General features: G+C 41.4%; 1 protein-coding gene and 1 pseudogene across 1 annotated transcript; one reads left to right on the top strand and one right to left on the bottom strand.

Moving 5' to 3' along the window:
• The first annotated feature begins 286 nt into the window (after positions 1–286).
• Positions 287–27,716, top strand: LOC124291984. The gene is made up of 9 exons (XM_046729062.1): positions 287–300; positions 939–1,114; positions 14,907–14,939; positions 22,516–22,541; positions 24,394–24,415; positions 25,308–25,334; positions 25,664–25,798; positions 26,762–26,821; positions 27,555–27,716. The coding sequence occupies exons 1-8, from the start codon at positions 287–289 to the stop codon at positions 26,815–26,817; spliced, it is 489 nt and encodes a 162-aa protein (XP_046585018.1). The 3' UTR covers positions 26,818–26,821; positions 27,555–27,716.
• Positions 2,912–3,035, bottom strand: LOC124292012 (annotated as a pseudogene).
• Positions 27,717–27,791: the final 75 nt, after the last annotated feature.

Here is a 27,791-nt window from a genome sequence, read left to right as displayed (position 1 = left end):
CTGAGGTTTTGTGGCGGGTTTTATGTGGATTTACAACAATTTGTAGAAACTCTCCCAAAACAAAGGTGTGGATTTACTTATTGGGAATGATTTGGCAGGGTTGTTTAGCTACTCCAAATTCTGACGAATTGGCTGTTGAGGAACCAATTCTTGACAAATAGCAGTTAGTTAAGTTACACTGAGAAGATTAGGAAATCAAAGTTCTTGCTAATAGGACAGTTTCTTTAGTAGATGCTGACAAGGTTCCAGTTTGCTATTATTTCAAGGATAGTGTTTTGATGGGGAAATGGAGGTCGACAGGTGTGCCTGCTGATAATGAATGGAGGGTTGTTCATCAGACTGTTCTTCCAAAACATGTTTTGAGTTTGTCACATGAAACTCCTTTGGCAGGAAATTTGGGTCTGAACAGAACTTGTGACAACATTTTGTCCCTAATTTGCGTCACGATTTGGCTGAATTTGGCAAAACCTGGCATGTAAGCCAAGTGGTTGGCAAACCAAACCAGAAAATACCAGCTGAACCACTAAAACCCATTCACAGTGTCGTTATTGGCTGTGTAGGCCTTTGCCTAAAACTGAGTCAGACAGTTTGTATATGCTTGTCATGTGCTTCCACAAGATTTCCAGTGGCTATTCCTTTACGGAAAATTACGGCTCTGCAATACGCGTCTACTGAATTCATCTTCTTATAGTGTAAGTTTCGTTTTCTCATAAGCATATACCTTCCGAGTTGCATTATCATTTATGCGTGAATCCCACACTGTTTATACTGCATTGTCAAGACCTCTTAATTCGATAACAATCGATACAAAGTTGGCACCTGTAAATGTTAATTATCATCATCTGACTGACTGACTGTAGCTAAGTCAGTGCAAGTATTTCCTAGTGTGACTAATTCTGGTGTCTTCACCTGGTGAGATAACTTTCTTCTCTCTATAGGACTCCCTCCGTATCAACGGCAGTTACAAATCCCCGTTTTGTGCTGTTAGAGGAAGACAAAATTGGATTCAATCTAACAAATGTGACTAGAGGCGACGACGGGGATTACAAGTGTATTGTGAACCTGCGAAGCACCAGTGTCCGCGTGAAGAAGAAAGGGACGTTAAACGTTACAGGTAAATTAAATATACACAAATTTATGTTGAGAACTGATTGAGTGAATAAACAGAGTATGAAGTCACCAAACCGGACTACATGAACCTTACATCTTGTTTTGTTCACTCGTTTAAAGACTGTCTTGATACGACCAGTGTGTGCTCTTGAGATTCATTGTCATTGTTTCCTTACTTTGTGTTGGTTTTGATTGTATTAAATGACATAATTCTTGAAATTATTTTGTTTTACATATAAGGAGAAGATTTTCTGCAGCACACAAATGCAACAATAACCTATCGTTATTACTTATGTCAAAGCGTCAGTGCCAAAGACATCGCTGACAATTTTCTTTGCTCACTTAAAATCAGGATGTAAAGTTCAAATTGTAAGAAAACTATATTTTCTTGTTAAGTTCTCGTCAAATATTAAGGTAACAGTCACTATCAAACTTTCAGTTTAGTTTATGCATGTGTTTGAATATAATTGAATATTTAACTTTTTGGCAAATAGGTTATCAGATAGAAATGGGCTTCACACATTGTGCCCATGTGGGGAATCGAACCAGGGTCTAGTCCAACGCTTTAACCACTAGGCTACCCCACCGACCCTCAATGCATGTCATTCTATCCCATTTTGTGTGAAGTGATAGAGTGATGGCCAAGATGTCTCTGGATTGTCTGGTTTCTCTGATTGTCAATCAAATGCTAAACTATTGCCAAACTTGTGACAGGAGATATTGAAAGAGCACAGAGAATCTGTTGTAGAACTTCTAATTTAAAAGTGGCGAGTTAACGAAAGTGACACTGGGAGAGACAATGGCATATCAAGGGACATTTGCCCCAGTGACGAGCACAAAGCGTGAACAGTTAGTGAAATAGCCAAAGACAATTTAATGAACATGTCTGTTGTTATATGCTATACAGTGCCAACATGTCAGCAATAATCAGCCACAGCACCCGTCAAAATGAAAGGGTATGAAACAATTAAAATGTTAAAACATCGCAAAAACAAATTCCTTAAAAACAAATTCAACTCTTAGCATGGCGATTTCCTATAGAGTTTGTTGATAGACAATGCATTCACTGTGAGCCGGCGATCAGCAATGGGCGATCCCCATGTGTTCAGTACAATGCACTCCATGCACGGACAATTGTCTCCTGTTCTAAGTAGGCATCACCAACCCTGAGACACTGAAACTGTGCGTCATTGTTTGGGGAGGAGGTCAAATTGGATTGCACGAAAATATTGTCTCACGTACACATCCAGAGGGTCATCCCTGTAGCACACCGCCATGCCCCATACAGAGATCGCTTCTTCCAGCCCTAATGGTCCCTCACGAGTGTGCGTCCAAACCATAGGTGTCATGTTTGTCTAAGCTGAAATTCTGATCTTATACTCGTCTTTGCCACACCCGCTCAGGACGATCTGTGAAATCCAGACAATATCGCGATTCACTAGTGAAAGGTACTGGGACCCATTCTTGGTCTCTCCAAATGACGTGATCTTCAGCTCAATCCAAACGTTCCTGCCTGTGACACTGGTTCATTGAGATTCAGTGGACTGTTGACCAGCCTCATAGAGACAATAAAGTACTGTCTGGGGAGAAATGTGAATGCCATTGGCGTTCCATAGTCATATCTGACTGAAGGGGCAGTCAAGGAGAAGTGTCGTATATCTGCAGTCACGAGAAATCACTGTCATTCTACACTGTAGTGGAAAGCTAGTGACTACCTGTGTGTCAATGGGATGCTGATCCCAACGCCAGGTATGGATTCTATGCTCTACCTGCTGATCACACTTTGACACTAAAGATGTTGACCAAGTTTCAAACATGCCTAGGCATCTTCGTAATTTGGTCGTCCTTGTGGTTTGTCGACTGTCAGTTTTATCTGAGTTGTGGCAATGCATACTATAGAAATGATCCCTAAAAAGTATTATCTTTAACGTTGAAGGGGCATACGTCCATTTCGTTGATGCAGTACAAAATGTTGATGTGCTGTTATAGTGATGTGCAAGGATTCTGTCACGACACATCCACACATAGCGTGCTCATGGTTACATGCGTCTGTCCATTCATCCTGAACTGAGGTCCTATTAGGGCTACCCATTCATTGTCTACCGGAATAATTTAGTATTAAATTATTTCACAAATTTGTGATATGATCGAAACCTGATCCTCAGATGTCTGAGGGGTGGTGGGGTAGTTTAGTGAATAAAGCGTTCGCTCGTCATGCCGAAGGTTCAATTTCCCACATGGATACAATATGTGAAGCCCATTTTTTTGTGTTACCACCGTGATATTGCTGGTATGTTTCTAAAAGAGGCATAAAACCATATTCACTCACTCACTCACTCAGATGTCTGAGTGGTATACTTAAACAGCACTGAGTTGGGATAGACAATGATCTGACAATCACGAGAGACCAGATGAGTATACACCACGTACTAAAACCAATAGCAGATTTTACTACACACTTGTACAAGATTAAAGGGAAGACAATGTGTGAGGAAAGACAACAGGACAAGGTGTGCTGACACCGGCAAGTGATTGAGATCAGAATGACAACTGAGGTCGATGTTACATGGTGATTATACGACGCATCATCATATGATGAATGCCCTGATAAAGAGGATTACACAAATGCGAATTGTGACAGATATGGGAAATTTATGTTTCAGAACAATTCTGAGATGTCACCCAAATTGACTGGGGTTAAGTGCCTTAATTGTTTTTTGATCTTTTGATATAGCTGGTATAACGGAAACATGAATAAAACACTTACACTTTTTTCTCAGAATATGAACGTATTACTGAAAAGGCAGAGAACATATTTGTAAGGGAAACACAAAGCTGGATAATACAACTGATTGAAACTTTGTGATAGTCTGAAACAATGTAATGTTTTGCGTTATAATAAACAAGATAATCTTTGGACATGATTCCAACTTATATTCCTGTATATCTACTAACAGAAAACAAACGGTATTACTGGTATGATAACCTCCACACTGTAAAGATACTCCATTTCAGGGCAAATACTCTGAGGTGTTCTAGATACTTATGTATTTTAATCATCAAACTGGAATAGTAGTATGGAGGATAGCGGTTTCAGCTGAGTCGTCCTCAAGAAATATTTTCAGGAATTGAAGGCCCTACAAAGTATGAAAATATTGTACCATCATTCAATGTTCATATCGTGCAGAATCCAAATCGACATCGAGGAAACAGTTCAGCGTTATTCTCCTATGATCTCTTTGGCTTTGGAATAGAATGCTTGACAGGCTTTTTGTCTGTCCTGCTCTATGAGCTTTTTTTCTCCTGTTCGCCAATGTCACTCGTCTTGCGGGACTTGGTTTCGAATCTCTTGTTTCATTCTGTGGTATTTGGCGAGTTTTGCTAACACCAAACAGAAATCTTCCTCAGTGATCTTGCTGTCTGCGAGTGCTGTTGATATGTGATCCTTGATCGTGTTCAACTTGGCTTCAGCTAAAACCCTAATCTCGTGGTGCTTCAATGCTATATGTTGCAGCTGATGTGAAATGAATTTAAGAGCTACTCCCGCGAACCCGATACCCCAGCTGCTGTTTCTAACCCAAGTGCGATGGGTGTGGCAATGATAGTCGATAATAAGCCAACCCCAGATGCCCGGAGTCCCATGCTGGCTGCTACGAGCGCTGTGTCCACGCCATCGACAGCATTCACAGCTCTGTGTTCTTTTTTGTGCAGCGTGCCCTGTGTATCATGTTTCCAGTTGGCGTTTGATGTCGGTTATTTGTCACAAACAAAATCGTCCATGGATTCGAGTGTTTTCACTGCTTTGTCCATGGCAGGATACAAACCCATTCTATATAATATAAGTTAGAAATTAATATTTACTTAATCTTCCAACAATCTCTGATTAATATACTTAAAGCTGATTAGGTTCACATGTCTGTATATATAAACACACTGGAGTCAAATGAAATGCCCGGGTAATTTCATACCCGTCACGGTGGTTTGTGGTGGTATTTCATTTGATGTCAACCCGAGCGTTCTGGCCAGACGTCGGCCGAGTCTGAAGTTGTCTTTCGCATTGTTTGATAGCATGACCGTGCCGTTGCAATCGTTCAGTTTGAGTTCGGCTCCCAGAGGTTTGAAGATTTGTCGTTGAGCAAGCACACTCCCCCCCCAAAAAAGAGCGGCAAGCCCGTTCAACTGCTGCACGTGATCGACAATATGTTGGGTCGACTCCAGATCGTTCTCTGTAATGGACTAACGTAGCTGACACCAACAACAAGCTCTTCATCAACAATAAGCAACACCTGCTGTATGATCTGTTTGATTGGCATTTAGAAGTTGGTGACTAATAAGAAAGTAAGAATATTTATGGATAACAACTTCTTTATTATATATGATGCGACGTTTCGGTATGGATTCTTATACCGTTGTCAAGCAAGAGTGAAGTACTACAGCACAGAACAGGCTTATATACATGAACAGGGATTAAGTAATAACAACATGTAGGACTGAATGAGGGGGATTAACAATAACAACAAGGCACGGTGGCAATAATGTAGTGACAATAGGAAGCCAATGGTGATGGATGTAAAAAACAAAATATACATGCTGATGAGATTAATTAACAATGATGGGTGGTTTTTGGATAATATGTCCACATTGTCCCAAATTATGTTGTGATTGGGGCAGTTGATGATGTGGTCTGATAATGCGGATTTTCTATCAGATTTAGTGGTAGATGATAAGTGTTCTTTGATTCGGATATTTATGGGCCGGGAGGTTTCGCCTACATAGGCCTCGCCACAGTCACAGTTGATTTTATAGACAACACCTTTGGGTTGATGTTGTCGCTTAGAGGTGTTCCTGCCATTCGCTTTCAGTAGGGTTTTAGTGGTGTAGAGCTGGTAAAGTAGGTTTCGATGCCTGCTTCTCGCTTGAGGAGACGGCTGATGTGGTGAGAGGTTTTCCCTATGAAGGGAGGGAGATACCTGAATAGGTGCTGGTTCAGGTTTGTTGGAGGCCGGTTTTCTTGTTGGGTGGAGTGTGGTGCTGATAATTTTATCGACTAGTTTCGACGGGTAGTGGTTGAACTTGGTGAAAACATGGCGGAGGTGCTGTATTTCTGTAGTGGGACTGGTGGAGGAAAGGTTGATGGCTCGTCTGGTGAGGGTGGAGATAATGCCAGTTTTGGTTCTCAAAGGGTGGTTGGAGTCAAAATGAATGTATTGGTCGGAGTGGGTTGGCTTTCTATAGACACTGGTACGGATCTTGTTGGCTGGAGTTCTGGTTACAAGGACATCTAGAAAGGAAGTTGACCACTGGATTCTGTTTCTAAGGTGAATTGGACCCGGGGTGCTGTTGGTTGAGGTGTTGCAGGAGGGCTGCTGGGTCTTGGTCTTGCCGGGCGGATGAGAAACGTGTCATCGACCTTCCTGTACCAGCAGGTTGGTTTGATGGTTGAGGTGCTGAGTGCTTGCTGTTCAAGGAGGTCATGTAGATTTCTGTGAGTATTGGGGACAGAGGGGAGCCCATGGGCAGGCCGTGGATTTGTTCATAGTAGTCGCCTCCCCAGGTGAAGTAAGTGGAGGTGATGCAGGCAGAGGTGAGGGCAATGATGGAGTCAGTGGTGAGGTTGGTGTCAAGGGGAGTTTCTAATTCAGAGATGCGCTGGCGGAGGATTTGGAGAGTTTCTTCTATTGGGACACTTGTGAAGAGGTCCACAACATCGTAACTCAGGATCTGGTCTGCTTCAGTTATTTTGAGGAGTTTGTTACAGAAATCCGCTGAGTCAGAGATGTAGGAGTCCGCTGTTTTACCGAGTGGGGCAAGGATTTCCGTTAGGTGTTGGGCGGTACTGTAGAACACAGTGTCTCTGGAGCACACAAGCAGTCTGGCCTTGGGTGGGGTCTTGTGGATTTTTATCGTGGCTCTGGCATACGGTGGCTGTGGGTTGGATGTGGCTAGTTTGTAATATAGTTGCTGGCTGATTTCGTACTTCTCTTTCAGTTGTTTGAGGCTGGCTTTATGTTGGCGGCTGAGTTTGGCGGTGGGGTCTTTCTTGATCTTGCGGTAGGTGGTTGGGTCATGGAGGATCTTGTTGACCATGCTGTGAAAGTCCGGTGTGTTCAGGATGACTGTGGCCTTGCCCTTGTCGGCTGGGGCAATGGTGATTTCCTTGTCGTTTCTTAGGTGATGGATGGCTTGTTTTTCGGCAGCTGTGAGGTTGGGTGCCAAAGCCAGCCCCCAACCACCCAACACTGGCTCCTGAGAGGTTGCGATGAATCAAGACTGGATGTCCGACTACCAACGAGACTTGCTAGACAAAAGTAAACTGGCCAAGATAAAGAAACTTGTGCGCAACTTGATGGATAAGAAAAAGTACATCGTGCACTACCAAAACCTGCAGCTGTACATGTCGTGGGGAATGAAGCTGAAACAAATTCACAGAGTGCTACAATTCAATCAAAGTCCGTTGATGGAGCCGTACATCCAAATGAACACGGATTTACGAAAACTAGCCACCAGCAATTTCGAAAAAAATCTCTACTAACTCATGAACAACTTGGTGTTTGGCAAGACTATGGAAAATTTGCTGAATGACTCGACCTGAAGTAAGTCCTAGTTCACGAGGAAGAAAAACTCAGGAAACTGATAGCCACCCCAGCATTCAACCGAAACAAGATATTCTCTGGCGACTTGGTGGCGCTGCACATGAACTAAAGCCACATCAAATTCAACGTCTGCATAGGAGTCTCCTTGACAGAGTTTGTTCACGATAACAAACTTTTCATAGACGTGTCTCTTCAGGGCTGGGGTGCACATGGAGAAACACATCTACCACATGCTGGCATGCCGATTGCTGAATACGTTGAGTTGAGACCTAAATGTATTCGATCAAGAAAGCAAACAATGACAAAATCAGAAAGGTGAAAGGCGTGAAAAAATACTTGGTGAAAAAACATATCAAGCACGACGTAAAACGTACAAGTATGCACTGACAGTCGTGGATGTTGCCAGTTTCTATGAAGAAGCCAAAGCGTTAACAACGAAAGATTCGACCTAAGCCGCCAAAGCCCCCAAACGCATATACCAGTGCAGTCGAATAACCTTGCCTGCCGAGCTGCAGGTCGATCCCAGATGAGAGTTTATGGGAGCTGTGTCACAGCTACTGGCTAAGCACAAAGTCCCGGGTCAAACGAGCCATGGAGGGAGCTCATTGCAGTCAAGCCTTTAGTCGAGAGATTCAACCGCACCTTAGCCAAGCGACTGTTCAGCTATCATTAGGCACAGGATATGATCACCCCCGAGAAACGATTTACAGAACGGGTTGTACATTTGCCTCGACTTGTGTCGGCCATCAACAACGAAGTCACTTGACTTGTATGCAAGAAAAACGTCGAAGCCATCAAAATGAAATCTATCACTGTCGAATCATCTGCGCCAGGCACAAAAGAGAAAAATTACCAGACAGTGTCATTGTTAGGTATTTGTACCAGACGGGTGAACACGAGGGAGATAGTAGAAAACGTGCTACGGATCCAATAAGGTTGATGAAAACGTACAACATCGACTGAGTTGATATCAATGACAAGGAACCCAATCTGTATTATCTCAAAGACGGGCCAGGCCGAGGACTCGTTTGAGAGGAATTACAAGTCGTACCTCACTCAAATTGTAATCTGATGGTCTTATGATGTTAGGCAAGAGCTTCAATGTGGTTGGACAGTACGCTATTAGTCTGCATTTGTTATTCCGGAATGTTGTAGCTGGTCCCACATGAATTTCAAAACCAGCATTTGAATCGCCTTCGTCTCTTACTACACACTTAATTGTCTGTTTTGCAAATGGTAGTGTTACGGCGTAGTGAGAATTCTCTCCTAATGCTCTCTCCAGACTTATTTGCCCAAATAACCCCTCCGTGTTTACCTTCTCGCTTACTCCAACCAAATATTCCTATTGATTCTCCTACTCTCGCTGATATTTTCTGAATAAACGATGCTAGTAAATCATGCATTGCTTCGTCAATATCTTGAAGCCACTGTCTTGGTATGTCCTGATACATAAATTTTTCTTCCTGATTCATTTTTGTTATACTTCTAACAATATGTTTTCTCCAAAGGGAAAAAAAAATATACACTTTTAAACTATGAACATCGATTGATGGTTCTCATCATTCTAAAATATTTTCATACTTTGTAGGGCCTTCAATTCATGACAATATTGCTTTAGGAGGACTGAGCTGAAACCGCTATCCTCTATACTACTGGAATATATTCTGATTTTGTTGTGTATGATATTATGTCCCTTTTCATTACTTAATCTTCGGTACTGTTCCTCTGGCCCTTGCGGGGCTGTGAGGTAGCCTAGAGGTTAAAGCGTTCGCTCGTCAGTCACGACGAAGATCTGGGTTCGATTCCCCAGATGGGCAGAATGTGTGAAGCCCATTTCTGGTGATCCCTGTCATGATATTGCTGGAATATTGCTAACAGTGGCATAAAACCATACTCACACTGTGGCACTTGCAGAACCTAAAGTTGAAAAAAGGAACCTAAAAAACCCTGTGTTTTATATGCATCCTCAGTTCTAAGCATACATGTTCTGAATTGAAAATACAAAAAACAAAGGCTTTTACCTTTATAGGTGTAAACAGTGCTTGTGTAACTGATGGTATTTTAGCTTCTTCGGTACAATTTTGGGAACGCCAATAATTTTGTGAATCTCACATCTTTCATTGATATTGATATCACTTCCGTTTCTTAACGGATGTAATATGACAGATTACAAACGTGGTGAATCAAATAGCTTGAATCATTTTAACCTTGTTAGGGAAGAATGGATGAATAGATCTGTCGATCTAGTAAATAGTTGGTGCTTGGAGTGTAGCTGATGCTGGTATGAAAATACAAATACTAGTATACAAGTTGGCAAAACAGATAGTATGGTGCTGCCTGTGATCGTCTTAACAGTAATGGATGAACATCAAACACAGACAATTTTCCATGTTCATCACTTATGATAGAACACAAGAAGGAAATGTCAGCGAAAGTGGTGACAGTTGTGATTGAGTTAAAGTTTATAGCCTGAGCGACAGTATTGCAAAATCATGACTAAAAATAGTTATTAATTCATGATAAATACACAAGTTTAAAAAAAATGATGTTGACAAGGGACAGCAAAACCAACTAGTATATCACAGTATCAAGAATTAAAACTGGCATCTAACTTGAAAATAGGATTTCAAATTATGTGACAGTAGTGAAGGTCAGACATGAAGCCAGTGTTTTGGGGAACGTGCTTTGTGCAACCCCTAATCATTCTTAAAGAACAAAACCGACAAGCAAATTGCAAAAATTCTTGTTGAAATCAACATATTTGATCAGGCCAATACTGCACCAATGCACTTTGTTACCGAGGTTGATAAACTGAACTGTTTAACTACCAAATCATAAATTATCTGGCACTTAATCGCCAGCACACAAAGTCAGTCGTCTACCCACTCAGCTACCGCGGCTTCCAGACCTGTAGTATAGACTTACTGTGATAGTATGAACTACTTTGGATAAGCCAACTATGGCGAAGACTTTGATCTAATCAAAGTGACAAAACCCTTTCCGTATTCACAAAGGTCGACTGTAGAATAAGAGCATGTGTGTATGAATCACTAGTAACATTTAGTGATGACACCAGGTGTTGGCGAAAATGTGAGCCTATCCTGCCCACCGGTGACACCGGCCACAAACACATGCAAAGGCATGTCATTTGTTCACATGCAAAAAAAAAAGAAAAGAAAATCCTAGAAAACATGAGAACGTAAATTTAAAGTCAGAATAGGGAATAACACAGGACTTGATTCTTGTCAGTGATGCGTCAGATTTGAAATGCCCATGTGTACCATACATGGTTCTGAAAGCTTTAGTGAGACTTTGAATGTTGTAAACTTGATCTAGCAGCTTCTGTACAAGATCCGTTTGACGATCTTTGAAAACTGCTCGATTGCACCTCAAAGGTCGGAACTGTAAAAATATTGGTCAACAAAACAGGGAGAGTGTTCTGTTTGGAAAGTTGAAGTTAGCCCTCTTGTCACACAGTCTTGTGGAAATTGCACTCTGAATCTTTATGGATAGGGTTAAACATGAAACAGATGAGGCGGTCTCACTGGATTCCTGTACTTCTTCTTCAGGTGGAGCAGCGGAAGGGAATATCTGATCTCTTTTGAAGGAAAGCAGATCATAGATATACCTGAAGCTCAATCTAATCTTCTCAGATACCTTCTTTTGACTTTGCCAACCGAGCAGAACTTCTTGTATATGTGCATAAAGGAAAGGGTCTTCACAAAGTGGAGCAAGTTGGTGTCCATAACGATGCATGCAATTGCCGAAGCGCACATAATTGTTTTCAAAATCTGGTTACCAGAGGTTGTTTTAGGCAGGTTACAACCTCAATCAACAGTGATGCGATTGAAGGTCTCCATAAATAGCTAGCTTGTGTCGCCGTCAAAGACGTGATTGTTTAGTTTTCCATACTGCCTGACACGTTTCACTAAAATTTGAAACATCCGGACGAAAACCAGGACAAAAGAAATTGCGTAAAATCGTATTACCAGTTTTGTTACACACATGGCACAGAAATGTATAGACCAAATGGATAACAAAACATTTCCTTCACCATTCCTGATGTCTATCAGCTTCCAATGTGGTCTAGTTGTTAGCATTCCTGGCTTTCATCCAACACAAAAAGAATCCATTTTCTTAAGACATCTTTGCCGAAAGCAGACTTGTATGATTCCAGGTATATCATGAGCATGCGTTCATGAATCACTATAAAATAGTGATGATACCAGGTGTTCGCCAAAAGATAAGCTTATGCTGCCCCACCGGTGCCACCAGTCACAAACACATGCAAAGGCAAGTCATGTGCTAGATGCACATGGAAACACAGTAAATATCAAATTAGGGCATCATTGATATGTGAAACATGATCTGAAAATGTAGACGAAGGACATACATTTATATACCTTCACGTGACACTATATGATACGTGAAATGTTGATATAGACAGAGGTGATATCGATATATACCTTCACGTGACGATATGTGAGACATGAACCGAAGATGTAGACAGAGGTCAGATAAATATATACATTCACATGACGATATGTGAAACATGATCTGAACATATATTTAAATACCTTCACACGACACTGTGTGATTCATGATCTGTAGATGTAGACAGAGGTCATATAAATATTAACCTTCATATGACGATTTGCGAAACATGATCTGAAGATATTTATATGCCTTCACATGACGCTATTAGATACATGAAATGTTGATGTAGACGAAGGACATATAAATATATACCTTCGCATGACACTGACTGACTCCAAGCTTTAAATAGCTACGGTAGCATATACATTCTTGCAAAATTAGAAACAACGAGGATGTGTGTTTATCTGTGAGCTACAATCTTTTTTATGCTTAAAGGTCACATGCAACCAAAAAATCAAACATAATTAAAACACAATTATCACTTATTCATGACATATAATATACGTTGCTGGTTACGAAAAAATATATAAACAAAATTATAAGCGTACAATCGCAAATCGAAAGTGCAAAATTGTGTACTTCGGTTTACTTCCCAAGAAACGAAGCAGCGGGATACCGAACCCAGTCAGAGCGGGTGGGTCTGCACTCAAGTGTAACGGCTGGTTCATTTGCAGATGCCTTCACGGCTAATTGTGTGTATATATATAGAGAGATGTTGGGTTTTGTAAATACATGCTCATTTTTTGTGTATAACATTTTGCAATAAACAGACATCATAACATGTCATGTGTTCAAGTATCACACCTGCCTGTCTGTGTAATTACATAATGTGACAGAGGCCATAAATCAATGCATTTTGTTTATGGTGTATAGCCTGATTGGTGTTAAGTTCAAATTGCATGTGGTCAGTGATAGCAGTTGTGTATTGAATATTGTCATTAGCAGACAGGCAGGCAGACACACAGGTGTCAATAAAACAAGACATTGAGTTTTGTCTGTGACAACGACATATCTATATCACAGTTAGAAATTGTGTCAACGCTAAATAATGACATTGCTTTAAGTATCGAACTGAGAAAGTGTCTCGGTAAGAAGAACGTGTGGTGAAATAGACAAATGAAATTATAGAAACAGTTAATTTACTGTCATACCATATAAAAAGCTTGCGTCTGTGAGATATCAACAAAACAATAGAAAAATAGCTCACACCAAAGCCTTCACCGAGTATTCACCCAACAACCCGCTTCCAAGCTGCGCGAACCTATTTACTTGCGCACGTGCTATGAGCGCAGCCCAGCTGTTGAAACCCGTTTTCCCCAGAAAAGTCTGGGGAAAATTAGTGAAACGTTTGAACTCCGATTTCGCACGTTTTTTTTCATCGTGTTATTTTTCAACTTTATAAGTTGAATTTGCATTTTTGACGATTTGTTTCGGTATGTCCATACCGAAAGGTATCAGAATCTCCAAAGTTGTGTTTTACGTTGCATGTGACCTTTAAATATTTTAATTGCATTGCAGAGAGCTGCTTCTGTAGTTTAAGCTGTTGATACGACTACTCATTTAGTTGATATATAGAGTACTACGTTTAATATTTCACCGAGTCTCAACCCAAATCAACACATATTCTTACAATGCATAGATAACACTGGTGTACAAATATACAACGGACTTATCTTACTCAATTGTTTATGTATGAAAAGATAATTTCCCAGACATGGTTCAGACATAACTACACCGAATCAACTCCTTAAGATCATATTGGAATAATGTTCAAAAGTAATTTCCACATGCCTATGTAATAGTTCTCGTGGTCGTCTGCATATTGAGTATAATGCAAGTTACTAGTATATATCTTTCTTAATGGGATCACACAGGTCTGAATCGGGGGTTATTAATGACACACTGAGAAGTAGTATTATGTACTACAACTTCTTATGTAGTCTCTCTCACAGTCCCCGAACCACATTAATTTCCCTACTGCCTAGCCCTCCCTACAATGCTGAAGCCCTAAAAGAAGCGAGTCTGGATTTCCCATCTGACTGGGACTGCTTTTCAATTTAAATGGGTTTATTTGTTACTATCAAAATTATATATATTCAGGGATTAAGCATTAGTATACTTCTTATGATGATGTTGGGGTAATATTTCGAGTTAATTGTCATGGACAGCGTGCAGAGCCATCCTTTTATCAAAATCCAGTAAACCTCTGTGTGTTGTTAAGGACTTTCAACATAATACATACATGTCATTGTTGATTTGTACACAATAATCTCTGTTAGGCCAATGAAAACGTACGTTGAAACAAGAAGATTAGCAATTGAAAGACCTGCTAGTCGTATATGACAGTGGCAATGTTGCTCGAAACAGTAGTTGTAGAATACATTATAAGAAGTGGTTGTAAAATACCGTATCACATTTAAATGTTGTTATGTCTTCGATAAGGTTGTCATAGTGACTACAAGTCACCACTGCTCTGTTTATTAGTGCTAGCAAGGAAACATGGCCAGACCTAGATTACCGGTCAACCAGACAGTATTTTAGTAATATTTTAGGACACCCGGATTTAGTCTTTCACACCTCCAGAACCTGCCATTATATACTTTTTAAACGACACATACGTACGAATGCACCGACAAGCGTATAATTACATTTTTCGAGTTAACCGCCAAATGCATATAATTGTCATATTTGTCCACAAAAGCTCACACATCGGGAATCTTTTACAATGTTGTTTCTGGTAGTTTCAGTGTCTTCCTTCTTTTACAGAACCAGAATGCCTGCGAGTAAAGAGAGCATCAGGTACGTAAAACATGCTGTTAACAGAAAGGAATGCGAAAAGCGTCATATGGGATTGAGGTTAACCAGAGAACTGGCTGGACATGTTGTCTGTTGAATAAACAGAAGTACAAACATGTGTCTTTGATTTGGAAGTGTGGATCATGTGATAGTCTCTATTTTCGTTTATTTATATTGCAAACGAGTTTAACAAAATGTAAGTCGAATACAATTACAGTATTAACGTTTGAAAAAAAGCATTTGCTTATGGTTAAGGTGCAGTTTCCACACTCATGCACATATTGCATATAATCAGATAATTCACATCCACATGATGTCAAGCAAGACACTTTGTGAAGTTTGACAAAAGCAGTGAAGCATGTGCAATTTTCGAGTTTTCTCTCCACAACAAGAGGTGTTCAGTGTACAAGGGTCGATCAAAAAGTACGTAGCCCAACTATATTCTCGATGTCCAATGTTTTGAAGGAATCGTTAGCAAAGCCATATCCAAAATTTCACATGTGTGGGTAATGTGGTTAACCAGATATTTGTCATCACAACACATTGGGGTACAATATTTCTAACAAAATTGCAGAAAATGAAAAACGATTTGTCTTTTGGTACCTCTTGGATAATGGTATGCCTTCAGAAAATGTCATATAAAATATCTTCAGCATAGTATTGGATGACTTCCCATCATGATCAACAGTCAAAGATTTGGATTGCCTGATTTATATTTAGCCGGGGGCTATTTTTTAAGGACACCCCCATTTTAATCTTTCAAAATCATTGTGTCTGGATATTAAATCTGGCACTGTTTACAATATATTGTGAGCTGACACTTGTGTGTATTTAGTTTAAACCCTTGGCATGATGTATGCATAAGTGAAAACATTAGAATAAGCTATGCCCTTATGATTACGTCATTGAAAGTGGGGTGGGTAGTGTCTCCAAAACAAGCTGTTTCAGTCAACATGAAGAGGGGAGTCACTTTAACAAGCGGCTGTAATTTCAAATTGCTTATTTTTCGTTATCCTGACTCATGCTCTTTTGCTTGTCTTCTTCTTCTTGCGAACAAAGTGGAACACTTGTATCTCCCTAATTGAAGCTCCCTTCAATGTAAAATCACTAATTAGTACTCACCACGAGTTGCCTCCCTCTTCCAAATGCGTGGGAAAGGAGGCGCCACCCTCTGGCCTCATGCTTCACTCTCTCCTTCTTCGCCCAGTGAGCAGGATGTGAGAGCGCCTGTGTCTCCCTACACACTATATCCTTTGATTATTCTTAGTTAGTTACGGCTTATAGTCTACTATAGAGGTGTAGCTAGTAGTATCCTTCAACAATTATGCATTGATATTTATTCATAATTCTGCTGTTTATTCACGGGACGCCGTGATTGTTCAGCAAGTTTACGTTGATGAAAATCTGTGCTATTTGTAGATTACGTTTTTCTGCTGCTGATCCGCATTTAATATGCCCTAGCTGTACTGCACCATGTGCGTTTTCTTCACGTTGCAGTTACTGTATTAATTTGTCTAATTCTGCGTTTAACAAATATTATCTTTGCTTCTTGAGACGCGCAGCAGATAGGTCACGCAAACAGGGTTTAGCCATGGCCGATACATCGGAACTCCTCGCCAGTCAACTGCTGTCGGACGACCCCCTCCCGTCTGGTGTTCCGCTAGAGACTGGAGAGACAACCAGCCCAGAGCCTGAGCCTTCGCGAAGGCTCCAACGTAGACGTCACCCCAGAGGGACCCCCCGTCAACGTAGCGGCCACTACTAAGCCACCTCCGCGAAGGAAGTCACAGACCACCTCTGCAAAGAACCCAGATGTACAGCCTTTGCGAAGGCCTTCGAGAAGGACATCTAGATCGTCACCTACCTCGGACTCCGATGATCAACACTCACGGAGAGGTTCGCGAAGGAAGATCCTCTCTGACTCGGACCCCCAGCCTTCGCGAAGGTCAAGTCGTCGCTCCCCAGGACCGGACTCGGATGAAGTTTCGCGAAGGGCACCAGTTACAGGCTCCAAGTCATCTTCGTCTAGAAGGTCATCGAGGGATTCCACAAGAGCTTCGCGAAGCTATCAACGTTCACCACATAGATCTCCCCGAAGGTCACCATATAGACGCATCTCGTCAGGCCGTTCACCAAGACGATCTCCTCGCCATTCTCCACGCCGATCACCTCGTCGTTCACCTCGCCGATCTCCTCGCAGGTCACCACACTGTTCGACTCACAAGTCTTCACCGAAGTCCCCAGACAGGTCTCCGTTGACGTCACCCTGCACAGCGGTAGAAGTATACAGGTCTCAACCTCAGTCACTTACAGAAGATGATGGAGGCATCATTTTCTCCGACGCAGAAATACGCTATTGGATGGTTAACAACCTGGACCTATCTTACCTTCCAAGAATGGTAATCCGGCCCACACTTACCTTATGAGGGAGGACGATGCAGACACCATCACCCTACCTCCGATAGCTACGGTCCCACAGAATCTGGACACAGCATTGCATAAAGCCACTAAAGCCCAAGCTCCGCACTTACCACAGTTCAACGCTAAAAGTTCTCAACCCATAATATGGACCTTTTTTTCAAGGCACAAGAGATCGACGATAACTACAAAGTAATCAACGATGTCAAGAATAAGAACTATAAGATTGATGACCGCAAGCTGGTTCAGATCGAAACCATGACAAGGCGAATGTTCTTCGGCCTTAACAGATCAAGAACGATTAATGAGACTCTTATCACCAGATTTCGAGATTCGACATCTGAAGATGACAGAATGATCTACTCGGCCCTACTTATGCAGAAGGACCAGCAGTTTCTAATGGATCATCTTACATCAGTCTCTGCAGCGCTTACTCTGGCTCGTCGTCAAGGTCACCTCGCTTCCTGTGGTTAGGGTGAGCAGTTTACAGCTCCACTCTACACAGCCCCGTGGTCTACGCCATCTATCTTCGACGGAGGAATAGATAAAGTCTCTAAGGAAGTCACCAAGGATTCTAGAGAAGTCCTTATGATAAAGTCGATGGACACACTAGCCAGCGTCATCAGGCAGACTTCACAGAGATATTCAGGAAGATCAAAATTCACTGGCTTACAGAAAGCACGGGACAGGAAGATGGCCAGCTCAAGAGGAAAAGATTCTTTTCGTCGCCCATATGGCAACTACAGAGGAGGATCTGGAAGAGGCAGGGCACCCAGAGGTTCCCGCAACTATAAACAATGAAAGACAGGTTCGGAATGATTGGATTCTTCCACCCCCAGCCGTTCCAGTACAACCATCACAAGTGGGTGGACGCCTTCAACTGCACTGGGAGAACTGGGGAATTCTACAGGATCCGTATGTCTCCAACATCCTACAACACGGATATCGAATCCAACTACAGGCCACGCCTCCGCTTACAGTCAACCCTCACAAGTTCGACTTCCAGGCGCAACAACTACCAAAGTTAAGAGAGGCTGTTACATCTCTCCTAACCAAGCAGGCAATTGAAGTACTAGATCAAGTAAACATCGAACCAGGCTTCTACTCCCCAGTTTTCCTAGTGCCCAAGAAAAACTCCAAGGAAAAGTTCAGACTCATTTACAACATGAGCACGTTCAACAGAGATTACCTACGCAAACCGCCAACGTTTCGCATGATACATCTACCTCAACTACGGCACCTAATTCGTCCCATGGACTACATGGCCAGTATAGATCTGCAGGATGCTTATCTACACATCCCGATACATCCCGAATTCAGGAAATACCTACGGTTTACACTAGACGGGCTGCATTATCAATGGAGAGTACTCCCATTTGGAATATCTTCGGCCCCCTGGTTATTCACAAGAGTAACGAAACCTATCGTCACCTACCTACATCGTCTAGGGCTACGCAGTGCATTCTACCTCGACGACGGGATACAAGTAGATCAAGATCCACAGCGTCTCAAACTACAGTTAAACTTCATCATCAAGCTACTAACACAGCTAGGATGGTTAGTAAATCTACTCAAGTCGGACCTAGAACCTACGCAAGATCTGCAATTTCTCGGCATTCGATTTATCACAACACTGAACCGTATCGTCGTACCAGAGGACCAATGGCTCAAGATCCAACAGACCATCCCACAAGCCTTACTCTCTCCGCTACCACTACGACAATGGCAGAGTCTGTTGGGTCTCCTCACGTCAGCCCAAGACATGACAGTCAGAGGCAGACTACAGTTACGTCCGTTACAGGTCTTCATCAACGCTCATCTCGACGACCTACAACCATTCAGTCTACCGAAACACATCAGACCTCATCTACTATGGTGGACCAGGAGGTCGAATGTCTGCGAAGGCATTTATTTAACAGAGCCGGAATTCAAAACCAATCTCTATGTAGACGCGTCGCTCCAAGGTTGGGGAGCTCATCTCGCCAACCGGACGGCATCAGGGTTATGGAATCAGCAAGAAAGCAAGCTCCACATAAACATGTTAGAAATGAAAGCAGTAATTAACGCCATACTACATTGGAGCACCATTCTACAGAAGGCGCATCTGATGATTCACACCGACAACTCAACGGTGGCGTTTTATGTAAACAAACGAGATCATTGAACCTATTGACTCTATGCTTTCAACTGTTCGATCTAATTGACGATCTCAACTTACATGTCAGAGTATGTCACATTCCCGGAGCCAAGAATGTACTAGCAGACGCACTCCCTCGGCCACATCTACCGTCACCGACAGAATGGATGCTCCATACAGAAATCTTTGCACAGATTATCAAGAAAATAGGAGCTCCGCTAGTAGACCTATTCGCCACTCGCTTCAACAATCAGCTAACAACATTCGTATCACCAGTCCCGGATCCACAAGCGTGGGCAACGGACGCTCTAAGCATATCCTGGGAAGGCCTCAACGTGTACGCGTTTCCGCCGCCAGCGCTAATCCCACAAGTGTTACAGAAAATCAGACAACCGCAGAGCCTCCAACTGATTTTGGTCGTGCCCTACTGGCCGGTGAGAACGTGGTTTCCCATTCTAATTCAAGAAATCTGACAACCAACACTAGAGCTACCAAAGGGCTCGAATCTACTAATACATCCTCACACCAAACAAGCGCACAGAAACCCAGAAGCATTCCAACTTCACGTATGGACTGTATTAAAGTGTGTCTAAACAAGAGAGGTTATTCAGCCAGAGCGGTGAAAGCAGTCACGTTTGCTTTACGGCTATTCTACACGCAACTTGTATGACGACAAGTGGCACAGTTTTGAAACTTACGCAGCTAAAAAGGGATTTACAGCGAGAAATGCTACACATCCACAAGTGGCTGACTATCTGTGTTACCTACGACAAAATAAACATTTAAAAGGCTCAACATTGTCAACATATCTTGCAGCTCTAAGTTCTTTGATAACTATGAGAACGGGTGTCAAGTTAACCAAGGCGCCAGAGTTACTGGCCTTACTACGTGCATTCAGATTAGAGGATCAGAAACAGAGATTTCGCGCTCCAGCATGGGATCTAAATATAGTGCTCCAACACCTCACAAGTGAGGCTTATGAACCACTGGAATCAACAACCTTTGAATTTCTGTCACAGAAAATATTGTTCCTGTTATCCCTAGCAACGGCAGCCAGGATGTCAGAAATTCACGCACTAGATTATGAGAGAATACGTTTTGACGACAATCAAAACATAGTGCATATGGGACTGCGATGGGATTTTATCGCCAAGAATCAATTGCCAGGTCAACCAGACAGATTATTCCATATTCCTGCACTCTCCTCAATTCTCGGACCTCAAGATACGCTTGACCTATCTCTATGCCCAGTCAGAGCACTCAAAATCTATCTACAACGATCCAAAACGAGGCGACAACAACTCAAGCGGTTATTCATCCCTCTATCGACAGCGACTCAGACCGAAGTCTCGTACCACCATATCGATATGGATCAGAACTGTCATACTTCATGCCTACAAGGCTGCAGGACTCGACCCTCCAAGAGCATCTAATCCACATGAAATCAGAGCAATGGCTTCCACACTCGCTCTACACGAAAACTGCTCATTGAATACCATTATGGAGGGCTGCTTTTGGAAATCCGACATGGTGTTTGCTAATCACTATCTGAGAGATATCACCACCGAGGACGTCTCAGGTATTCACCATTTCGGCCGCATGGTCCTTGCACAGCAGCTGACAGTCCCTTGTGGACGATGAGACATAGTCTCATGAGATTATTATGTATATATCATACCAGTATCATCTAGCTTATAACTCTACGGAGTTTTAGTGCTAATTATATACATATCTTAAGTCTACTTTAGTCTGAAGCCCAGTACTGATGTTTATGTACAGTTGGGTAGCTTCTCCATTTTGGAGTTGCTTTTATACCATTATTACTATTATCATAGTATCTAATTATTGTAGTACCCCATCTATGGCAGCTGGTAAAACTTATGTTTTATAGTAGCAGGAATTATCCTAATTCAGTGCTATTATGAAGTTCCCGTAGGGGGTTATTACATATATAAATAAATCACTAATTATTTAAATCCAAAGTATTCTGGTTTTTCCCACCTCCGTTTCTGTAGGATTCTACAAACAAAAGACTGACTGACTGACTGACTGAGTTTCATTTTACGCCGCTTTCAGCAATATTCCAGCAACATCACGGCAGGGGACACCAGAAATGGGCTTCACACATTGTGCCCATGTAGGGATTCGAACCCGGGTCCTCGGCGTGACGAGTCAACGCTTTAACCATTAGGCTACCCCACCGCCCCACAGCATGAGTCAGGATAAGGAAAAATATGTAATTTTCTGATTAAAATTGATATTTTATACTTATCCTGATTCATGAGGTAAGCCCTCCCATCCTCCCCACATAACACTTTGGATTTCCCTGTAAATTCAGTGTTAAGTGTTGGGCTCGCTATATCAGGAGAGAGTGAAGCATGAGGCCAGAGGGTGGCGCCTCCTTTCCCACGCATTTGGAAGAGGGAGGCAACTCGTGGTGAGTACTAATTAGTGATTTTACATTGAAGGGAGCTTCAATTGGGAGATACAAGTGTTCCACTATGTTCGCAAGAAGAAGACCAGCAAAAGAGCATGAGTCAGGATAAGTATAAAATATCAATTTTAATCAGAAAATTACATTTTTATTAACTTTAATATCTAAGTGTGATTCTAGGGGACTCCTATCAATCTCAAACACACAAAATATTTTTTTTGCATATTTTGTTTCCTGAAGGTTTTGATGCATTTATTGTTGATTTTGCGTTTTTTGAGGGTACCAAGATAAAGGTAAAAAAACAAATAGGGATCGTGAGACTGGAACATAGCAAAACCAAATTGCTTGAGCTTGACAGATAATATGTAGAAAAATAAAACATAAAAATGACTGCATTTATATTGTTTTCTTGGTGAAAACAAACATAGTTTAGGATGAATCATTCAAAATATTTTGTGTATGCATAATATAAAGTCATCTTGTGATAGGTCATATAATTATTTGGATCATGAGACATGTGTTCATCAATACCCGTATTCGGCCAAGAATTAGGGAATTTCGTTTCTCAGAAGTTTTCATGTCTGTTTTAGATGCGGGTGAACAGAAATGCACTTGTACTAGTAAGTATAAAATTATTGTACATTTGTCATTTGCCAAACTCGTTAACGTATCGTAGAAGCTTACGACACGTAACAGAAGTATGGCAAAAGGATGACCGGAAAGAGATGCCGAGTAAATATGAGATTATTGTGGGGATGATATATGATATTGACCGTGGGGATCAATGAAAGTGAAAATCTAACTAAAGACAAGAAGGCGGGATAACCGTAAACAGTTGTAGTACATCATAGTATTCGATATATACTAGGCACATAAAGAAACTGTGCATACAAAAATTTAAAATCTAAATTTATCAAACCTGTGTAGACACATAAGGATTTAAACTCAGAGATTAGTGACATGTATCCAGCATGCATGCACGTGCCACGTTCCGTGATGTCAGTGGGTTCGTCCTTGAGACGTGCAATACGTTGTTGCACGTGCATTCCGGCAAAGAGAAACAGAGCAAATGAATGCTGTCACTTTGGAAAGCTCAACCCCTGCCCTTGCGATCGTTCAAAAAATTAAACGGCTATTGAAACGCATAACATGCCAAGGCTCACGCCTGCACAACGTCATGAGGCCATTGGGATGGTCCGTGGGGGAATGTCTCAACGACAAGTGGCTGCACATTTCCACTGCCACCAGAACACCATTTCTGCACTGGTGAGACGCTACCAGAACACAAATGACGTCATCGATCGGCCACGCTCTGGACGTCTACGTGTAACAACGCCAAGACAGGACATATGGATTAGGGTGACCCATCTGCGCCACAGGTTTCAGACTGCAGTGATGACTGCCCAAACCATCCCAGGACTTCGCCGTATCCACCCCAACACAGTTCAACAACGTTTACGTCATCACAGGATCAGACCACTACGTCCCGCCATACGGCCTATCCTGACACAACGTCATCGACAAGCTCGCTGAATTTGGTGCCGAAATCATGTCCGCAGACCCTTGTTTTGGTGGAGAAATGTTGTTTTTTACAGATGAGTCCAGGTTTAACATTTCCCATATTGATGGATGTCAACGTGCCTATAGACGCGTGGGAGAACGTTATGCACCGGCCTGTGTCTTGGAGAGGAATCGCTTTGGTGGTGGTTCCGTGATGATTTTGGGTGGAATAACAGCACGCCAAAGAACTCCTTTGGTGATTGTTCAGGGCAACTTAACTGGTGTGGGCTACAGGGATCAGATTCTTCGACCTGTGGCAATTCCTTTTCTGCAACGTCATGGCCCCGGGTTAACATTTCAACAGGACAATGCCCGCCCTCATATGGCAAGGGTTGCTATGGATTTCTTGCAACACCACAACGTTGACTTACTGCCTTGGCCTGCAAATTCACCGGATCTCTCCCCGATAGAGCATGTTTGGGACGAGATGCATCGACGTCTACGCCGTCTTCCTCATCCGCCAGATAACGTCCTTGACCTTGCAACAGAACTTGAGAGAATATGGCGTGACATCCCACAAGCCTTCCTTGCACGTTTGATAGGCTCTATGCGTCATCGATGCACTGCTGTTCTCAATGCCGATGGTGGACATACCCGTTTTTGAGCTTGTGACTTGGTCGTTTGACCCCTGTCCCGCTTGTGGACTCGTGACGTCATTGTGATTGTCTTTTCAATTGAAATTCTCCCGACTTGTTATGGTATCATGATCCCTCCATTAAAGTTTATATGTACCTTTGACATTGTTATCGTACTTATCAACTGGGATAACATTTTGACAATGCACAGTTTCTTTATGTGGCTAGTATACTTTCGAATGCGCAATGAAAAAAATGATTTGGGAAATACATTTGTTAATGAAAATTGCTAATAATCATGCACCAGTTGACATAGATTCAAACTTTTATTTAAATAAACCGCCTCCTGAATCTGGTAAGTACGACACTGAAATAAACGTGGTGGTCTTGTATGGATGGTATACAATGTACACGTAAGGCCAGAATAGAAACGTTTATAAAGTGTTGGCGACCAAGTAAGTTCCAACTGCGCCAACTAAGCATGTGCTGAACACACGAAACTACATATAAATATATACTTCAAACCTTTTAGCAATATAGACAAACGTTATGGATAACAACTTCTTTAGTTCGTGAGTGCCATGTTTCCACACAGATTATTGTACCGTTGTCAGGCAGTTATTGTAACTTCCTTAAGTGGCATTTAGAAGCTGGAATGATGAAGAGGAATATTTTAATTACGCCTCGGTCGATGGTCAAACATGTACCTGCTGGGATGGGACTAGGGAATACGTATCCGCACTTGACCAAGGGATGTACAAGAGAAGAAAAGCAGATGCCAACATCTCTAACTTCATCCTTGATTAATTAGTTTAAGGTTGGAGTTGATGCGTTTGCTAACTGACCACTGCTGCGCTTGACACGTGGGGTTACATACAAGATACATATGTAGAATGTGCACGGCGACTTGCACATATATGGATCCCTTGTTAAGAATAATTTGTGAAAAATATATAAAATGTTAAGAAATATATGCACTGTAATATTATCATGAATTAGTAGAGATATATAGGTTAAATTTAAATATAGCCACTGCAAATTTCAAAATATTGAATCAAATAATTAATCTTTGTAATGTTTCAGTTTTCATTTACTTTGGTATGCACAATAAAACTACTCATATTGTGAACGCTTTCTCAGCAACTGCTTGATAAATGTTGCCAAGTATGAACGATTTGGAGAATGATATAAACATTCGTAGAATTCCAAACAAATATAGCTTCAGTCTATCTTTTTTCAAATATTAGGTGAAGACGAACAACGTCCTGCGACTGGTAAGTATGATAATTTATATATTAAAAGCAGTTTTATGTAAATACCCAAGGTGTTTCTCCGGAATTCCCATTGATATAGCCTGAAATATCGTTTGGTGAAATTATTATTTTATATAATAAGACCTGGTATTGGCCACAAAACGGCCAAAATCTTGAACCACAAGGTTTACCCACATATGATGGCTCATCACAATGGTATCTAATGAAGTATGTAATTCTTTTAGGTGCCAAACATGGGTTTAAAGTTTAGCCATGGTAAATAGAATGTGAAACTGAATACATGGATAAGCTGTAAGATGTGATAACTGATATTGTGTATAATCTGGCAGATTCTTCTGGAACTGCTAACCCTGTTGCCGTTGCTGTCCCTGTTGTCATCGTCATCGTCATCGCAGCCGTTGCTGTTGTGGTTTTCAGGAAGAAATGCAAATCCACTGGTGAAAATCAGAATGTTCGCTCAGAAGGTAAGCGTTTGTGTATGTTAGCTAAACACTCTTGAAACAAGGTTAATTTGGTTAGCCTGTGACAACATTCAAACTCCCCGTTATCTGGCCAGTATATAAGTGTGGTTTTCATGATCCATGGTTTGACACAGTATATAACTTGTATCAGACTAATAGTCATCGGATATCTGTTATTCTATCTATGAATGAATTACACAAAAGAGGAACACCTTACTGATCAGAAGTGGTCTTTACTAATATTTACTGGTTCGATTTTAGTGTTTGTACGATACTTCAACCCCCTCTGAAGTTATCGTCACTAACAGTCCAGGTTATTCATTCATTCTAACCATTTAAAATGCAATTAGTAATTGCAATACAAATTCAAAATTAATCAATTCCAAAACTTTTCTTTTATACAACTAAGAATTAAATGAGTATGAGCGTAATAAAGAAGATCAGTCACTGTTTTGACAATGAAATATTTATCCCTAGTAAAGCAAAAAATACAATACAGTCAAGCAGGACATGTTTTACCATGAGTATTTCATCGCAAGGGATGTAAAACGGAATATCTTCATCTTTCAATAAATATTCATGAGTATACCTCCTGTGGCCAATGCGACATCATCGCAAAATGACCTCTTCAAATCTGGACTGACAAAAGAAGTAGCTGAAACAATTGTTGGTTTTATTTGATGTAATATATTTATGCCTACTTGGGTACCCCACTTTATTTTGCATTAGATCACAGATGTAATATCTTATCACAGTATGGAATAAGAGGTCGTGTCACAGATTTATTGAGTGCCGCCTTAATATCAGTATCGGTCGTTGAGTTAGAAACAATTCCAACATGGCTTGGTAACCAACAGAGGACGATGTCGATTGGCCGGTAGGAAGATTGTTATATAATTCGATTATTTCGATTAAGATTGGATATAGATGTAAAATAATACATGATTTTTTCTGTAATATTTACAGTGGAAAATGGTATGGTATCCCAAGGCCTGACGCAACAAGAGGATAGTGCAGTTTAACCAGGTAGTTATTGCTTCTTTCAGATGTATTTTGTATTTAGAGTATTTTGTTTCTTAGAGTTAAATCATGAAAGTACTTGATGTTAGTGTAAAGTTAGGCTTGAGCAAGGTTTCAAATTACAGCACTTGCGACCCATTAGCCATAATTCGCTATGCAGAGTTGCGTCCCTTTAGCATGTTCAAGCATCTGTGAAAGTAGGTCAGTCCCCGTGATCGATTCCCCACATGGGCACAATGTGTTAAGCCCATTTCTGGTGAACCCCGCCGTGATATTGCTGGAATATTGCTAAAAGCGGCGTAAAACTAAACTCAGTCAGTCCGTGATGGTACATTAGTCCCGTGTGTATTACTCAGCAAAATGTATGTGTATGTTTGTCAGCAACATACTCGTGCTCACATCCCTGATATCAGTGAGTGAGTGAGTGAGTATAGCTTAGCACCGCATTAGCAATTTTACAGCTATTCGCGGCGATGATCAGTAGGGAAATGCATGACATTAATGACATTGTTGATTCATCTGCGTCCAGATTTTTTGAAATTTTGTTTCAAATATAGTGTTTATACAAACGCCATTCAAATTCAAGTCTGTAGTGTCACAGATTATGACACATATTGTGATTGTCTATTTTCTTGTCCATTTTCATTACTGAAGTTTTGTTAACATTCTATGCTGGTACATCGTCATGACATACAAGTCACATTACATATGGTGCATACATCTTTCCGTTTTCTTGCAGACCAACAAAGGTGAACGGATGCACTTCATTCGAACAAGTTAGATCCCCCTGCTTTGTGGCAATTGGCAACATACACTTACCTCTATATGCAAATGATTGGTGCTAACGCGGAAATCGTGGAAGATTTTTCAGAATTTAGTTTTTTTATCCCCAGCAACGCGTTTTGCGGGGGGGTATTAAAATGGACTCCGTCCGTGCACATTTGTCTTTTCCGGAGCAAAACTCTAAAACTGTTCA

This window comes from Haliotis rubra, unplaced genomic scaffold, assembly GCF_003918875.1.
Source record: "Haliotis rubra isolate DU_JTF1 unplaced genomic scaffold, ASM391887v1 Scf504, whole genome shotgun sequence".
Lineage (NCBI taxonomy): Eukaryota > Metazoa > Mollusca > Gastropoda > Lepetellida > Haliotidae > Haliotis > Haliotis rubra.
Note: the sequence above shows the minus strand (reverse complement) of the source record. Positions and strands in the feature narration are given on the sequence as shown.

Bases quoted from the DNA above. Each gene is read 5' to 3' on its own strand.
- LOC124291984 (XM_046729062.1), top strand. The intron at 1,115-14,906 runs GTAAATTAAATA...CTTCTTTTACAG, and splicing joins AGGGACGTTAAACGTTACAG to AACCAGAATGCCTGCGAGTA. The intron at 24,416-25,307 runs GTAAGTACGACA...TTCAAATATTAG, and splicing joins TAAACCGCCTCCTGAATCTG to GTGAAGACGAACAACGTCCT.